The sequence below is a fragment of the Pyrgilauda ruficollis genome, unplaced genomic scaffold (assembly GCF_017590135.1).
Source record: "Pyrgilauda ruficollis isolate IOZ18807 unplaced genomic scaffold, ASM1759013v1 scaffold287, whole genome shotgun sequence".
Classification (NCBI taxonomy): domain Eukaryota; kingdom Metazoa; phylum Chordata; class Aves; order Passeriformes; family Passeridae; genus Pyrgilauda; species Pyrgilauda ruficollis.
The window spans coordinates 59,059-73,123 of record NW_024524233.1 but is presented as its reverse complement, the minus strand read 5'-3'; the positions used below and the strand labels follow the sequence as shown (position 1 = coordinate 73,123).

The following is a 14,065-nucleotide window of genomic DNA, read 5'->3' as shown; positions in this document are numbered from 1 at the left end:
GTTTTCACAGAATCCCAGGAGGTTCAGGGGAGAGGGACCATTAAGGCCATCCATCCCACCCCTCCCATGGGCAGGGACAACTTCCACTGTCCCAGGGTGCTCCAAGCCCTGTCCAGCCTGGCCTTGAACATATCCAGAGCTCCAGGGGCAGCCACAGCTGCTCTGGGCACCCTGTGCCAGGGCCTCCCAGGGAAGGATTTTCCAAGATCCCCTCTGGCAGTGGGAAGCCATTCCTCCTTGTTCCGGCACTCCAGGTCTTTGTCCAAAGTCTTCTTCCAGCTGTCTTGGAGCCTCTTTAGGGACTGCCTTGCTCTGCCATATCCTTCCTTACGAGGTTGGGGAGACCACCAAGTCCTTGTGCTGCAGGTGCTTGGAGAGGGCTGGAATCACATCTCTGTCAGGAAGAGCTGTCAGGGCTGGAATCACATCTGTGTCAGGAAGAGCTATCAGGGCTGGAATCACATCTGTGTGTCAGGGAGAGCTCTCAGGGCTGGGATCACATCTCTGTCTCAGGGAGAGCTGTCAGGGCTGGAATCACATCTCTGTCTCAGGGAGAGCTGTCAGGGCTGGAATCACATCTGTGTCTCAGGAAGAGTTGTCAGGGCTGGAATCACATCTGTGTGTCAGAGCTGTCAGGGCTGGAATCACATCTCTGTCTCAGGAAGAGCTGTCAGTGTGAAATGGTGCCAAAGGCAGCCATCAGTGTGGCACTGTGCAAGCACCACAGTGCCACACATCCTGCACAGACTTGCTCTTGGTCCTTGGACCTCCTGCCAGCCTCTCCTGGAAATGCACATCCCTGTGCAGAAGGGCACTGCCCAGTCTGCCATCCCTTCCCATGGCACATGCAGGTTTCACTCCCTGGTGCCTCCACTTCCCCTTCATCCCTCCCACGCTGGGGAGGCTCTCTGAGGTCTGTCAGCTCTGTTCATGCCCAAGCATGAATGAATCCAAGGAATGCTGTGATGGAAGCTTTGTTTAAGGTGGGTGTCAGAAGGAGAAGCAGGATGTTGCCCGTGCAGACTTTGGGAAGCAGAGTCTCTGCTGCTGTCCCAGATGAGCAGCTCCAGTCTGGGCACTCTGCTCTTCCACGAGCTTGGTGTTGCCAGCAGATAAACCTGAAGATGCTGGGAGGGGAGAGGATGCTTTTAGGTGACGTGATGCTGTGATTTGCTCCTGTAATGTTGCTGTTTATCAGCCCGTGGTCTTGGGCCAGCTGGGACTTGGCTGGAGCTGCTCAGGGCACAGTAAAAGTTTCACATGAGACTTCAGGAGGGTTAGTGAGTGTGGAGCACCAGGGGTTTGTCCACTGTGAGCAGAAGAGAGATCTCTCATCCCAAACCTTCACTCTTTTAAGTGTGTTTTCTCCTTGGAAATGAGGCTAGCAAAAGAAGAGCCTTCCTGAGGAGGGAGTGCCTGTCAAGGAGAAGCTGCCTGAGCTATCAGATCCAGCCTCTCTGGGTTTAACTGTGGCAGACCAGGGCTTCAGCTACCTGAGCTGTCAGATCCAGCCTCTCTGGGTTTAACTGTGGCAGACCAAGGCTTCAGCTACCTGAGCTGTCAGATCCAGCCTCTCTGGGTTTAACTGTGGCAGACCAGGGCTTCAGCTCCACTTTGCTTCCAGTGCCAAGGCCCAGCTTTCTGTGCAGGTCCTGGAGAAGGGCCTGGCTGGTGCCCTGGGCAGGAATCAGTCAGTCACTGCAAGGCTCCTTTCTGTGAGACAAGGAGGGACTGTTCCCTGCTGCCACAGATCTCCGGGAGGATCCAGGGCCCCTCTTTCCAGCTCTGGAATGGGAACAGGGATGTGGTCAGGTCCTGTCTCCAGAGGCCCCTGTGCTGCAGGGGAAGTTCTGCACTGCCCCACTCAGGGGCTCAGCCCCACCAACCCACTGGGTTTGTTCCTCCCTTTCTAATCTCCTGTCTTCTGCTTCTTTCCAGTTCTCTGCTCTGTGCTGTCACTCATGACCCCTCAGTCTGCACCTCCTTGGGCTTTCCTTGTTCTCCCTGTGCCATCAGTGCCCTGCCAGGATGTGTGATGCCCCCTTCCCCCAGCACTCCCTGTGCTCTCTGCAGACACAGAGACCCACCTTACACATGGGTTCTGGGCACACACAGCCCCTGGCACAGTCGTGGAGTCATGGAACAGTTTGGGGTGGAAGGGACCTTAGGGCTCATCTGGTTCCACCCCTGCCATGGCAGGGACACTTCCCACTGTGCCAGGCTGCTCCAGTCCCATCCAGCCTGGCCTTGGGCACTGCCAGGGCTCCAGGGCCAGCCACAGCTGCTCTGGGCACTCTGTGCCAGGGCCTGCCCACCTTCCCAGGGAACAATGCCTTCCCAAGATCCCACCCATCCCTGCCCTCTGGCTGTGGGAAGCCATTCCCTGTGTCCTGTCCCTCCAGGCCCTTGTCCCGTGGGAAGAGGGAGGTTCAGAGGTTCTGGAGCACACCCTGGGGCAGGTGCCAGCCAGGCCCATGAGCATTTTGGCTCACCCTGGCTTAGGGACACGCTCACCCTCAGTGTCCCAGGACAAAATGTGTGTCCTGTGCTTGGCCACTGTGTTCCCCTTTCCCATGGTCCAGCTGAGGTGCATGGAGCACATGGTCAGTGTAGCTGAGAGGCTGTCCCACGTGTGCCCTCAGCCTGACCCACACCCACACACCCTCTGACCACCCCACAGCCTTTCCCGTGGGGCTGGAGCTGTTCCTGGTGCCTCCCAGCTCACGGGAAGGCAGCCCTGGATGTGGGGACTGATGGAGGCTGATGTTCCTGGGCACAGTCCCCGCCTGCCCCAGGGGCTCCTGCTGCCTCAGCAGTGGCCAGGGTTGGGTGGGATCACATCTGGGACCAGTGTAGCCCAGGCTGCCCCATGTCAGACCCGTATTTCCCCTCCCCAGGGTACGTTCCTGTATCTGTTTTCTTTCTTTTCCTGTTCCTGTCTGCTGCAATGTTCATCACCATCATCTCTCCTTCCTCCTCCTTCTCCTGTTCCTTGTCCTGCTGCTCCTCCTCAGATCCTCAGCTCTTGAAGACAGTGTTAAGCAGTACGAGCAGGACCTGGCCAGGAGGCTGTACCAGTCCCGGCAGCGGGCTGCTGCTCCCGGGGCCAGGCCAGCTCAGATGGCTAGCCCAGTGCAGAGCCACGCCTCGAGAGTCCCAGGCTCAGGAGGCCAATCCAGGTGTGCACTGCCCCTCCCCACAGCTGCATGCTCCTGTCTGTGTCCCCATGCCCCTCTGGGGCCTCCTGGGGCAGGAGGACGTGGGGGTGGTCCCTGGTGCCCACTGCCCAGAGAACAAGGGGGGATGCTGGGGCTGTCTGATGGGCAGGAAGGAACAGACTCCTCTGAGGGCTGGACCCACTTTTTCACAGCTGTGTCACACAGGGGTTGGAAGGTACCTTAGAGATCATCCAGATCCACCCCCTGCCACGGGCAGGGACACCTTCCACTAGAGCAGGCTGCTCAGGGCCCCATCCAGCCTGGCCTTCCTGATCTCCTGCAGGCTGAGGAGGGTTAAGGTGCAGCACACTGAGCCCAGAGGAGGGTAAAGCCCCCAGGACTGATCCTGCTCGTGTGATCCTTGCAGATTTGTCCCCAGCTCAGGTCACTGTCCTGTTGTGTGGCACTCTGGGGCTGCCTGCAGCTTCTCAGTGTGTTGATCCATAGCTTCAGGCTCTGTGTGTTTGGCACATGTGGTCCCATGTGTGTTTTGGGATGGCAGCCAGCCCAGCTGTCCCCCTGCCTGCCTGGGGACCCTCGGGGGCTTTGTTCCACCCAGCTGTGCTCGGCCCAGGGCTCTGTCCCTGCCCTGCCACACACGGGTGGCACTGTCCCCTCCCCAGCACTGATGGCCTCTCCTCCCCACCCCGTTCCCGAGGCAGGATGAAATCGCTGGAGCAGGATGCTCTCAAAGCCCAGATGGTCATTGCCAAGTCCAAGGAGGGGAAGAAGCGCAGCACGCTGGAGCAGCTGGCAGAGTCCCCCTCGCCCGCGCCCACGCCGTCACCCACGCCGCTGGAAGGTACAGAGCTGCTGCTGCCTGCGGGGACAGGCAGGGCTGGGGGCAGTTCCCTCCTTCTGGGGGCAGTTCCCTCCTTCTGGGGGCAATTCCCTCCTTCTGGGGGGCAGTTCCTTCCTTCTGGGGGCAATTCCCTCCTTCCACGCCGCTGGAAGGTACAGAGCTGCTGCTGCCTGCAGGGACAGGCAGGGTTGGGGGCAGTTCCCTCCTTCTAGGGGCAATTCCCTCCTGCTAAGGGGCAATTCCCTCCTTCTAGGGGCAATTCCCTCCTTCTGGGGGGCAGTTCCCTCCTTCCACCCAGCTGGAAGGTACAGACCCAGCTGGAAGGTCCTTGGGGGCACGTGGGGACAGCACAGGGATGGGGCTCAGCTGTAGGACATGTGACAGCACCTGAGGCAGAGCTGAGGTTCCAGGGAACAGGGTGGGAACACATGCTGATTTTCTGAAAAAGCAGTGAGGAGGTGTTTGTTGGGAGGGCAGAAGGCAGGGCCTGCCCTCAGCGTGGTGTCACCACTCTGACATGCTGCTGATGGCTGGGGGGTGGCTGTCCCACAGCCAGCCTGTCACTAACTGTGCTCTTCTGTCCCCTCCTGCAGATTGCAGCCCCAGGAACGTCACTTCCCCAGGAAGGCTGGTATGATGTTCTCCTGCTTGCTTTTTTCACCTTTCCTGAATCCTGGGATTCCCTGGTTGCTCAGCTGTGCTGGGAGCTGTGGGTGCCCACTTGGTCCTTGAGCCAGGCCTGCGTGGTGCAGGGGAGGGTGAGGGGTCCGTGGATGGAATGTGGCCACACTCCTGGCCAGAGGCACCCCCCTTTATTGCAGCTCCCAGGGGACATCTGCTTTCTGTCCCCTATTTTGTGATGCCATCCTTTCCGTGGTGCTTCACCTCCTTGTTCAGAAAGTTGTCCACCAGGTCCAGAAAGCCTTTCCCCGTGCTCAGAAAGCCTTACCCTGATTCAGAAAGCCTTTGCCTGAGTTCTGAAAGCCTTTTACTTCACTTCAGGGACTTTGGCCCTGTGTTTCCTCGAGAGCACAAGGCAGACCTGCAGCTGCAATCAGCATTTTCCTTTTCCTAGCCCTGAGTAAATGCCATGGGCCATTGTTGCCCAGCACTGCAAGAGCTGGTGAGACAGCTCAGGGAAAGCAGCAGAGAGGGAGCCTTGTCCTGCCAGGTCACCCCACAACACAGCCCTGGGCTGAAATTCTGACTCTGCTCTGGCTATCAGAAATCTTGCCATGAACTTCCCCCAAACCAGCCTTCCTAGCAGGCTTGGTGTGCATCAGCATTTCACTGGAGCAGTGATGTTTCCTCTGTGGCTCAAACCCCTCCTGCCACCAGGAGAGCTCCAAAGCAGTGTCCCAGGGGTGTCCTGGGGTGTCCCAGGCTCTGTCCAGGCACTCCTGCCTCTCCCTCAGGATGTCCCTCTGCTTCTGCTGGGATCTCTGCTTGCACTGCCCAGCTTGCTGCTGCCTCTCCAGCCGTTCTCTCCCTCACTCTCTCTTCTCTGTTTCTTCCCTTCTGCTGTCCCTTCTAGTCAATGTCTGAAAAGAAGTTTGACTACCGGGAATTTGCTGCTATTCCTTCCTCCAAACCTGTTTACGAAATCCAGGTATAAACTGCATGCTGAGCCACCTCTGCATAGCTCGGGCCTTGGTTTGGTGGAGGAGCTGAGGCTGAGGGATCTGGGGGAGCCCTCTGCAGAGGCTTTGCTGTGCAGGGGCAGGGACACCAGTCCTACTGAAAACTGAGGGTTTGGTGGAGGCTTCAGCCAAGAGGGATTAGGAAAAGGCTGGTCCAGATGGTTTTAAAATGAATGACAAAAGCTTTGCAGATAGAAAACATCTGCATCTTCACCGGAATGGCTACTGAAATATTTTTAAGTGAAAGATGAGAACTAAAAGGGAATAAAAAGTTACAGAAATAATGGCTAGCAAATGCCAAGTTGGAGCAGATGTGAACTTCCAGCTGGTGCCTGGTGTCCTGGCCAGGAGCAGCTGGGGTGCCTGTTCTCAAGCTGTAGTTCTGCTGGCAGTGGAGTCCACACCTGAGAGTGGAAAGCCATGGTGAGGTGCTTCTCCTTCCTCTAATGGGCTGTTTTAAGCTGTTCTGTCATGGATTGTCAGCTCTGGAGGTGATCCTGACCCCTGCCCCTGTTCTGGAGGCCACTGGAACCAATCTTGTAGGGCTGGGAGCTGTAACTGCCTGGGTCAGTCAGTCCCTGATGGCATTTGTGACAGCTGAATTGAGCAGATTTCCTGTGTCTGAAGGGTTTTAGGTGGTTTTTTAGTTCTCTACCATGAGGCAGATTGTGTGCATGGAGAGCCAGCCAGCACTGCCACACTGGGCTTCACCTCACTGTGGGGACACAAAGGTGTGTCACTGCAGGCAGGCTGGCTGTGGCAGAGCTGCAGGATGAGGATTCTCAGGCACTTTCGCTTTATTTGGTGTCTGTTCTTCACTGGCACCTGTCCCTTGTGGTGTTGCTCTGCTCCTGGAAGTGGTTCCTCATTTTCCTGGGGTGCCTTCCTTTGGGAGGTGCCTCTCTCCAGTTCTGTCCCAGGCGAGTTGGGGACTGGCTGCTTGAGCTCTGTGGCAGCTCCAGACCACCCAAATTTCCCCAGGTACAGCACTGGGTCTGCATGCAGCTGAGAAGGTGCCTCCAAAGGAGGCTGCTGCTCCAAACCCTCAGGCAGTGTGTGTGGGTGCAATAGTTCACAGAATCCTGGGATGGTTTGGGTTGGGAGAGACCTTAAATCCCATCCCACCCCTGCCATGGCAGGGACACCTTCCCTGTCCCAGGCTGCTCCAAGCCCCATCCAACCTGGCCTTGGGCACTGCCAGGGATTGAGGGGCAGCCCCAGCTGCTCTGGGCACCCTGTGCCAGGGCTGCCCACCCATGGGCAAGAATTTCTGTCTCATATGCAACACAAATCTCTCCTCTTTCAGCTCACAGCCTTTTTCTTCACTCTCTACACTTTGTGCCTTTTGTGTTTCTTCCTCTCCTTCCTGCACACAGGCCAGGCCAGGGTGCTCGACCCAGGCACGAGGGATTCCTGCTGGAGTTTCTGTGTCAGTGTCCCCTCTGTGCCCGTGTCCCCTCTGTGCAGTGCCAGTCCCCTCTGGGCAGTGCCAGTCCCTTCCCCTCCATGGGGTGTGGGAGGGGGGCTGGGGATGCCCTGGGCTCAGGTGTTACAGGTGTGAATGATCTCATTTCCCTTCCAGTCCCCTGATGCAGCTGATGACCTCAGATACGTCGATGACCGGAGTAACTCAGGTAAGCCCAGCCCAGCCCAGGCCAGGCCCAGGCAGTCCTGGCTGTTCTGCTCACTCCCTGCCCTGGGTCTGGAGGGTCCCCCTGCCTTATGGAACCACCCTGAGGAGCTCACCTTCTGTTGCTTGAAGCCATGCCATGTTTTATCTGTTCTAGAATGACAACTCCGCGCTCACCACGTTCAGTTTGGGTAGGATATTTGCATATTTGCATCATTTTCAGTGATGACTAATTTTCCCAGTGTGCTGTGTTACAAGCATGCCTGTTTTTCTCCAGTTTGTGTCCTGGAGTGGCAGTAGGATGTGGCAGAGAGGTTTTGGCCTCTGCCACCTGCTGCAGGTGCATGATGTCCATGCAGGGGCTGCTTCGTGCCCCTTTTGCTGGCACAGGGACTGGTGCAGGTAAATTCATCCCAGGTACACTCGTGGGCTGTGGCCACCTCAGTCAGCAGGAGTTAAAGGTGTGCAGCTGGACCTCTGGGCTGTCCAGCTGGGCTGTGTCTGCCTGTCCCACTGTAACAGACAGCTGAGACTCACCCAGATGGTTCCAGGGGCTGCAGCAGCACTGTGGAGCTGGGCAGAGCCTGCCTGCTGTGTAGCCTCTAACAGTTGGTGCTGGTTTGCTGCTACCCTTTTTGCATGTTTCATCCCCCCTTTATTTAAAAAACAAAACCCTTTTTTTCTAGACAAATGCCTCTGAGCCAAGGCTGCATCCCAGACAGCTGACCCACAGCTGAGCTGTTTCCAGGAGGTTCTGCTGCAGGACTCTACACAAACGTACTTTCCTGAGAACAGGATCTGTTCTTCATCCCTCAGAGTCATCCTCTAAGCTCTGGGTTATTCTCCTGAGGTTGTTTGTTCAGGCAGTGCAGGGAACTGAGAGCTCAGGGAAGGTCTGGGGAATAGCAGCTGCTGCTTAGGGCACTCAGAGCTCACTGTTGCCTGTCCCTGCTCTGATGGGATGAAAGCCAGAAAGAAAATGTGGTGCTCATGGGGAGACCCAGCCCTCAGTCCTGAAGTAATGCTTAAATCACCTGTATGTGTGTGGGGCACACAAAAAGAAGCAGGTTTTTCCCACATCATCTGGAAGGGATGGAGGTGAGGATGCCAGTCAGCTCTCCTGGCATGGGGCCAAGCTCTCCTGGCTTTTTCAGAGCCCTCCATCCCATCTCACTCTCCCAGGCAGTGCAGCATTCCAGCCAGCATAATCAGAATTGTCCTGGATCATGGAATTATGGCTTTTTGACTCACAGCAGTTCTGAAATTTTGTGCTAGCAAATCATTACATCAGGAGCTCTGAGGAAATCCAGCTGCAGGAAAGTGTTGGCATCTCACTCCTCCCAGCACACCCTCGTCCTCTTGCCCATGCAGAAACAGCTCCTTCCATTCTCTGGTCTGACTTCATGGTCATCATCTCTTAAATGGATTTAAAAACCTTTATTGCAAGGTTTCCATGAGGCTGTGGAGTTACTGAACTGCAGAGCAGCAGTTCAGGTGGAACCAAGCAGTGTTCCCTTTGTTGTGGCATGACCTCCAGATCACCTGGAGACTTTTGCTCCCCAGACCTGTAACCCTCAGGTTGCAGAAGCTCCCCTGATGACTGTGTGCTGCTCCTGTTACTGGGACCCTGCCTATGGGATGTGAGGAGCTGCTTTTTCCCTGTGCTCCTTGCCCACCTGGGCTCTCCGGTGTGGGCAGCAGCTGCCTCCCCATCCTGCACCTGCCCTAATTGCTGTTGGCTAATGAACTCTGCAGCTCTCACACTCAGGAACCAAACGAGTGCTCTCTGCCCTCTTGTGGATTTAATTTAAATCTCTCTGCCCTCCTGTGGCTTTAATTTATTCCTGTCCAGCCTTTTTGGCCACATCACTACTCCAAGGACTTGCATCCATCCTGTTCTTCTCCAGACTTGCATTTCACAGGTTCTTTCCCACCAAAATGCCAACACAAAACTGGAATCTCTGTATTCATACCAGTGGCAATGCCTGTGCTTTCCTCCAGTAGTTCCTGTTTTCTCTCATCCTCAGGATGTCATCTGTCCCTGGTCAGGAATGTCACCTGTCCCTGCAGCCCTGACCTGTGAGCTCTGGTCAGCTCCTCGGAGCAGCTCCCTGCATCCAGCTGGGCATGCCACAGGGGTGACCCTCACCTGATTGCCCCTGTCCTTCCCTGAGGGTCTGGATCCTCCCACAGCACAGCAGCTGTCTGTCCCACATGTCTCTGTGGTGCCCCTGAGTTTAAAGCCTTCCTTCTGTGACCCAGACTCTCCTCCCCCTCTGTGACAGAGGGACCCCTCAGCCCCTGCAGACTCGGGCCAGGGTGGGTCCCTGCTCTGGAGAGCAGAAGCATTTCAGGACACTGGATGTTCCATGCAGCTGGGCACTCCAGTCACATTCAGTGAACAAGGGGTGTTGCAGGCAGGTGTCTCCTCACACGTGGCTCCTCCTTCCCAGCACCCACAGTGCTCCCTACGTGAGCTGCAGGTCACCAGGGGGTTCTGGGCAGGGGGTTACTGGCAGTGACTGAGACCAGTGCTGTCCCAAATGCAGCACTTGGGAATACCCTGGAACACTCCCTGAAGGTGTTCCAGGCCAGGTTGGACAGGGCTTGGAGCAACCTGGGACAGTGGAAGGTGTCCCTGCCTGTGGCAGGGTTGGGATGGGATGAACTTTAAGGTTCTTTCCTACACAAACCATTCTGTCATCCTGTGCTAGCCTTAACATCTGCATTAACTGTGCCAGCTGTGTGCTGCCAGAATCACAGCATGGTTTGGCTGGGAAGGGGCTTTTCAGACCACCCAGTGCCACCCCTGCCCTGAGCAGGGACACCTTCCATCACACCGAGCTGCTACGAGCCACAGCTCCTCTGGGCAGCCTGTGCCTCACCAGCTCACAGGGAAGGATTTCCTCTCAGGATCTCACCTGACTTAACCAGGGCTTTGTCCTCAGATCCAAACCCCTCTTGTCGTTGCAGTTCCCCGGGAGCAGGACGGGCAGCCAGAGGAGGAGGACGCACCGGGAGCAGGGGATCCATCGGCAGCAGCTCCCTCAGCCCTGGAGGACATGGCCCTGTACAGCAGCAAGCGCAAGCTCCGGCACAGCCGGCGCAGCCTGGAGACCGCTGTCCCCACATAGGTGGCCCTGGGCAATGGACTGGCCTGGCACAGCCTGGGCACTGGACTGGCCTGGCACAGCCCTTCGGGAGCTCCAGGGACAGCAGAGGCTGCCCCTGCCTGCAGACTCTGGATGGGACTGAGCTCCCCGTGAGCTCTGTGGCCAACTGACTCCTCTGGGGCTGTGAACCGCCCTCGTCTCTCACCCAACAGTGCACTGGGGCACATCCCAAAACTGGGACAACACTGGACTGACTGCTGGCAGATGGAGAGGAAGGGTGGCCAGGACAGTGGGCAGCTTTTTAGCCTGTAAATATTATGTGTGGGGAAGAGTAGGACAGGGAGAATGTAGGAGTGTGAGAGTGTGTTGGGCTCCAGCTGTTACTGCCTCAGCTTGGGTTTTGTAGTGGTTAAAAGGAGCTTCTCCTCTGGTGGGAATCAGGAGGAAGGTCCAGCCTGCCTTTACTCCTATTTAGTTTCCAGTCTTTTGCCAAAAAGCATCTCCTCCCAGCTCCTGCACTGTGTCACCTCACTTCCCTTTGGGAGTGTTTGGGAATGGGAAGCTTGGAGGCAAAAAGAAGGAAAAAAAGAAAACAAAAACCACCAGAATTCCAGCAAAGTGCCTCCCTCTGCCACCGGCACTCTGTGCTCAAGGAAAACAGAGCCAGCTCTGCCACCTGCCTCTGTCCTGGTGGGACACTGCTCCTGCTGGGGCTTTGTGCTGTCCTGGGACAGCTCCCTCCCGGATGGGCACGTCCCCCTGTGTCACCACGGTGGGAGCCACTGCAGAGCACACGAGTGGAGGAGTCTGTCCTGTGGCACTGGGGCCGAACTGGTCAGCTGGGGCAGGAATGGGACAGGGCCGACAGCCAGAGCAGGGTGCAGGGGTGTGTGACAGCAGTGGGAGCAGCACGGGGGGCAGGACACAGCGGCAGAGGTGGGAGGTGTGACAGCAGGTACCTTAGTGGGTAGAGTTCAGGAACTGGGGATGGGTAGAATGTGGAGTTGCTGGGGTCAGGTTGGGAGTTACAGGATCCTGCACATGGAGATGCTGGTGGGGAGTCCACAGTGCCCACGCTGGCTGTAGGGTGGGCAGGGATGTCACGGGGTGCCTGGTGTGCTGTGGGCTGGCAGGGAGCACCAGGAGCACCACGGAGCAGAATGGGGCTGGCCTGTGCCTTGCAATAACCACACAGTTCCACTTTGCCAGCTCAATGGCTTCAGGCCCCTTCCCCTGGAGGATGGGGAAAATGCACGTTTGCCCACACAAGAGGGAAAAAGGAAAATGAGAAATGAGTGGGGGTATGAGCCTTGGTTTCCAGAAGTGGAACAAGGGCTGTGAGCAGGTTCTGAATCATGTGAGCTCTGCAGATGTGGAGGTCACAGCTGCTGCTCCCAACTCTGCCATCAGCCTCTGCTGCCACTAGTGAGGGGAAACAACCCTTTTCTTTTTCTTTTTCTCACTGCCTCTCACCGTGAGGAAGGTCCGAGCTCGGCGCAGTCCCGTTCCCTTCCATTGGTGCTCTCTGACTCCCCAGTAAGACCAGGGTTGGACCTTGAGCCTCACAGTGGCTGGGCACTGACAGGCACATCTGCTTGTACATTTGCTGAAGGAAAGAGCTGGATGCAGTTTTTTGGGTGCAGTTTTTTAGTTGAGCCTCTCCTTTCATGCCAAAATCCAGCGGATCATTTTAACTGACTCTGTATGTTTTGATTTTACAGACTTGTGAAGGGGAACTCTGATAATCTCACACTGCAGCTGCAGCTGCCTCCATCATCAGCAATTTGAGCTTTTCCTTTTTAAATCTAATTTTAGCATTTGCTTTTTAACAAGAGCAGTTTTGGAAACAATCCTGGCTGGGTTTTGGTGACTAACTTGTGATTCTTCTCTCCTTTCCCTGTGCGGTACCTGGTGCCAGGCTCTGGATTCTCTCCCGTTCTCTCCCAAGAGACTCCGAGGGAAAATTAGCGCATCAAGACTGTAACTAGTGAAATTTGTACAACCAAAGAAATCTATTTTGTGGTTCAAGGATAATAAAGTTTACTTTACATTTTAGAGCCTTTAGTCACAGTGGTGTGCCCTGTGTCAAGTCTGCAGTTTCAGCATCAATGCTCTGCTGGTGGTTGTTACTCACTGCATAATCCAGCAAAGATGCTCCTGGTGTTCCTGCTTTTGGGAGCAGGAATCAATGCACACCCCAGTTACTGAGAATATCAATATTCAGGGATGGGAAAGAAAAAACAATATGAAACACAGTGATACCAGCAAGATCTTCAGTTCTTGGCTTTCCTTATTTGGCTGTGTTAAAAAAAAAAACCAAAACAAAAAAGCTAAAACACTATTTTGTTTATATTATTAAAGTTTTTAAAAATAGTTTGTCTGGTAAAAACCAGCCCCATTTCCTGTAGCTCAGCCAGGTTTTCCTGAGTCTGGTTCAGTGGATGGGCACCGTGCTGTGCCACCCCAGGGAAGGAGGAGCAGTCTCAGGAGAGGGTGGATTTCCTTTTCCTACAGCCAGGGTGGTGCCAGACCTCAGCCTCAGCGCTCCCCTGTGTGACAGGTACAGCTGGAAGAGGGGCCTGAGGCACAGCCTGCTCCTTGGTCAGCGCGGGCTCAGAGCTGCAGTTGCCAGCCTCACACGGCTCTGTTGGATTATCTGCTCTCTCCCTTGGGCCAGGCTGGCTGCCAGGCTCCTCTCTGTGTATCACGGTCCCCACAACTGAACCCTGATCAGGCAATGGGGAGTAGTTTACCCCTTCAGACAAAAGTGAACACAGAAGCATCATCAATGGGAATTGGTTATTTAGGGATATTTATTTAGGGATGATTCATGTAGGGTTGGAACTAGATGGTCTGTAAGACCCCTTCCAAGCCCAACCATGCTATGATTCTATTATTTATCTATAAACAGGAACAGAAATAACCCAGTTCAATATATGGGGAGAATGATCTGCAAGGTGGCACAGGCAAAGAGCAGAGCCTTGCCGGGCTGCAAGGTTTGCAAGAAACTCTTGCAGCTGACAGCCCTGAGCAGCAGCAGCGATCCCCAGCCAGGCTCTGGGAGATGGAGGGTGGGAAATGTCACAGCTGGACATTTGGGAAATGTCACAGCTGGACACAGCTCCAGCTGTGAGCCTGCACTGCCCACCCTCTGATGCTGCCAAATGCACGTTCTCTTGGTTCCAGGGTCAGTCCTGCCTGGCCTTGGTGAGGGATGAGGGATGGCATCGTTGGTCCTCTGCATTTCCCCATACAGAACAGGCAGGTGTCTGGAATAACTGGGATTCTGCTCAAGGACTGCCTGCCCTCAGACAGGAGGGGCTGTCCTGGAAGCTGCAAACCACAACAAATCCACCTGTTTGTCAGCTCTGGCCCCTGAACAGCCGGGATAACCGGAGGCTGGGGAATGCTGATCTCCAGCCTTGCCCACTGCCCACCAGCTGCTGCAGGCGATGGAGCCCTGCTTGGCTTCAGTGCCACTCCGGTCCTGCTGCTGTCGTTGATTCTGTGCTTTCAGTCGCCATCCGCGACACCTGGAGCACCACAGAGCCCAGAGCCGCAGCCTGCAGGGCCTCCCACGGCACGGCTCCCGCTGCTTTGGGAGCGTTTGCCTCGCCACCTGCGGGCCCTGGGCACGGCCACCGCCCGCTTCGGGCCTCCTG

The 14,065-nt window shown here is 55.9% G+C and overlaps 1 protein-coding gene across 1 annotated transcript in view; it reads left to right on the top strand.

Annotated features, from left to right (window-relative positions):
• The window catches only part of SCRIB (scribble planar cell polarity protein), a 90,859-nt gene extending 78,401 nt beyond the window's left edge, over nucleotides 1–12,458 (top strand). Inside the window, exons 39-44 of the mRNA XM_041472260.1 lie at nucleotides 3,015–3,179; nucleotides 3,881–4,020; nucleotides 4,614–4,651; nucleotides 5,555–5,629; nucleotides 7,243–7,294; nucleotides 10,264–12,458. Of these exons, the coding sequence (XP_041328194.1) occupies nucleotides 3,015–3,179; nucleotides 3,881–4,020; nucleotides 4,614–4,651; nucleotides 5,555–5,629; nucleotides 7,243–7,294; nucleotides 10,264–10,424 (631 nt within the window). The 3' untranslated portion in view covers nucleotides 10,425–12,458. The remainder of the gene's footprint in view (nucleotides 1–3,014; nucleotides 3,180–3,880; nucleotides 4,021–4,613; nucleotides 4,652–5,554; nucleotides 5,630–7,242; nucleotides 7,295–10,263) is intronic.
• Nucleotides 12,459–14,065: the final 1,607 nt, after the last annotated feature.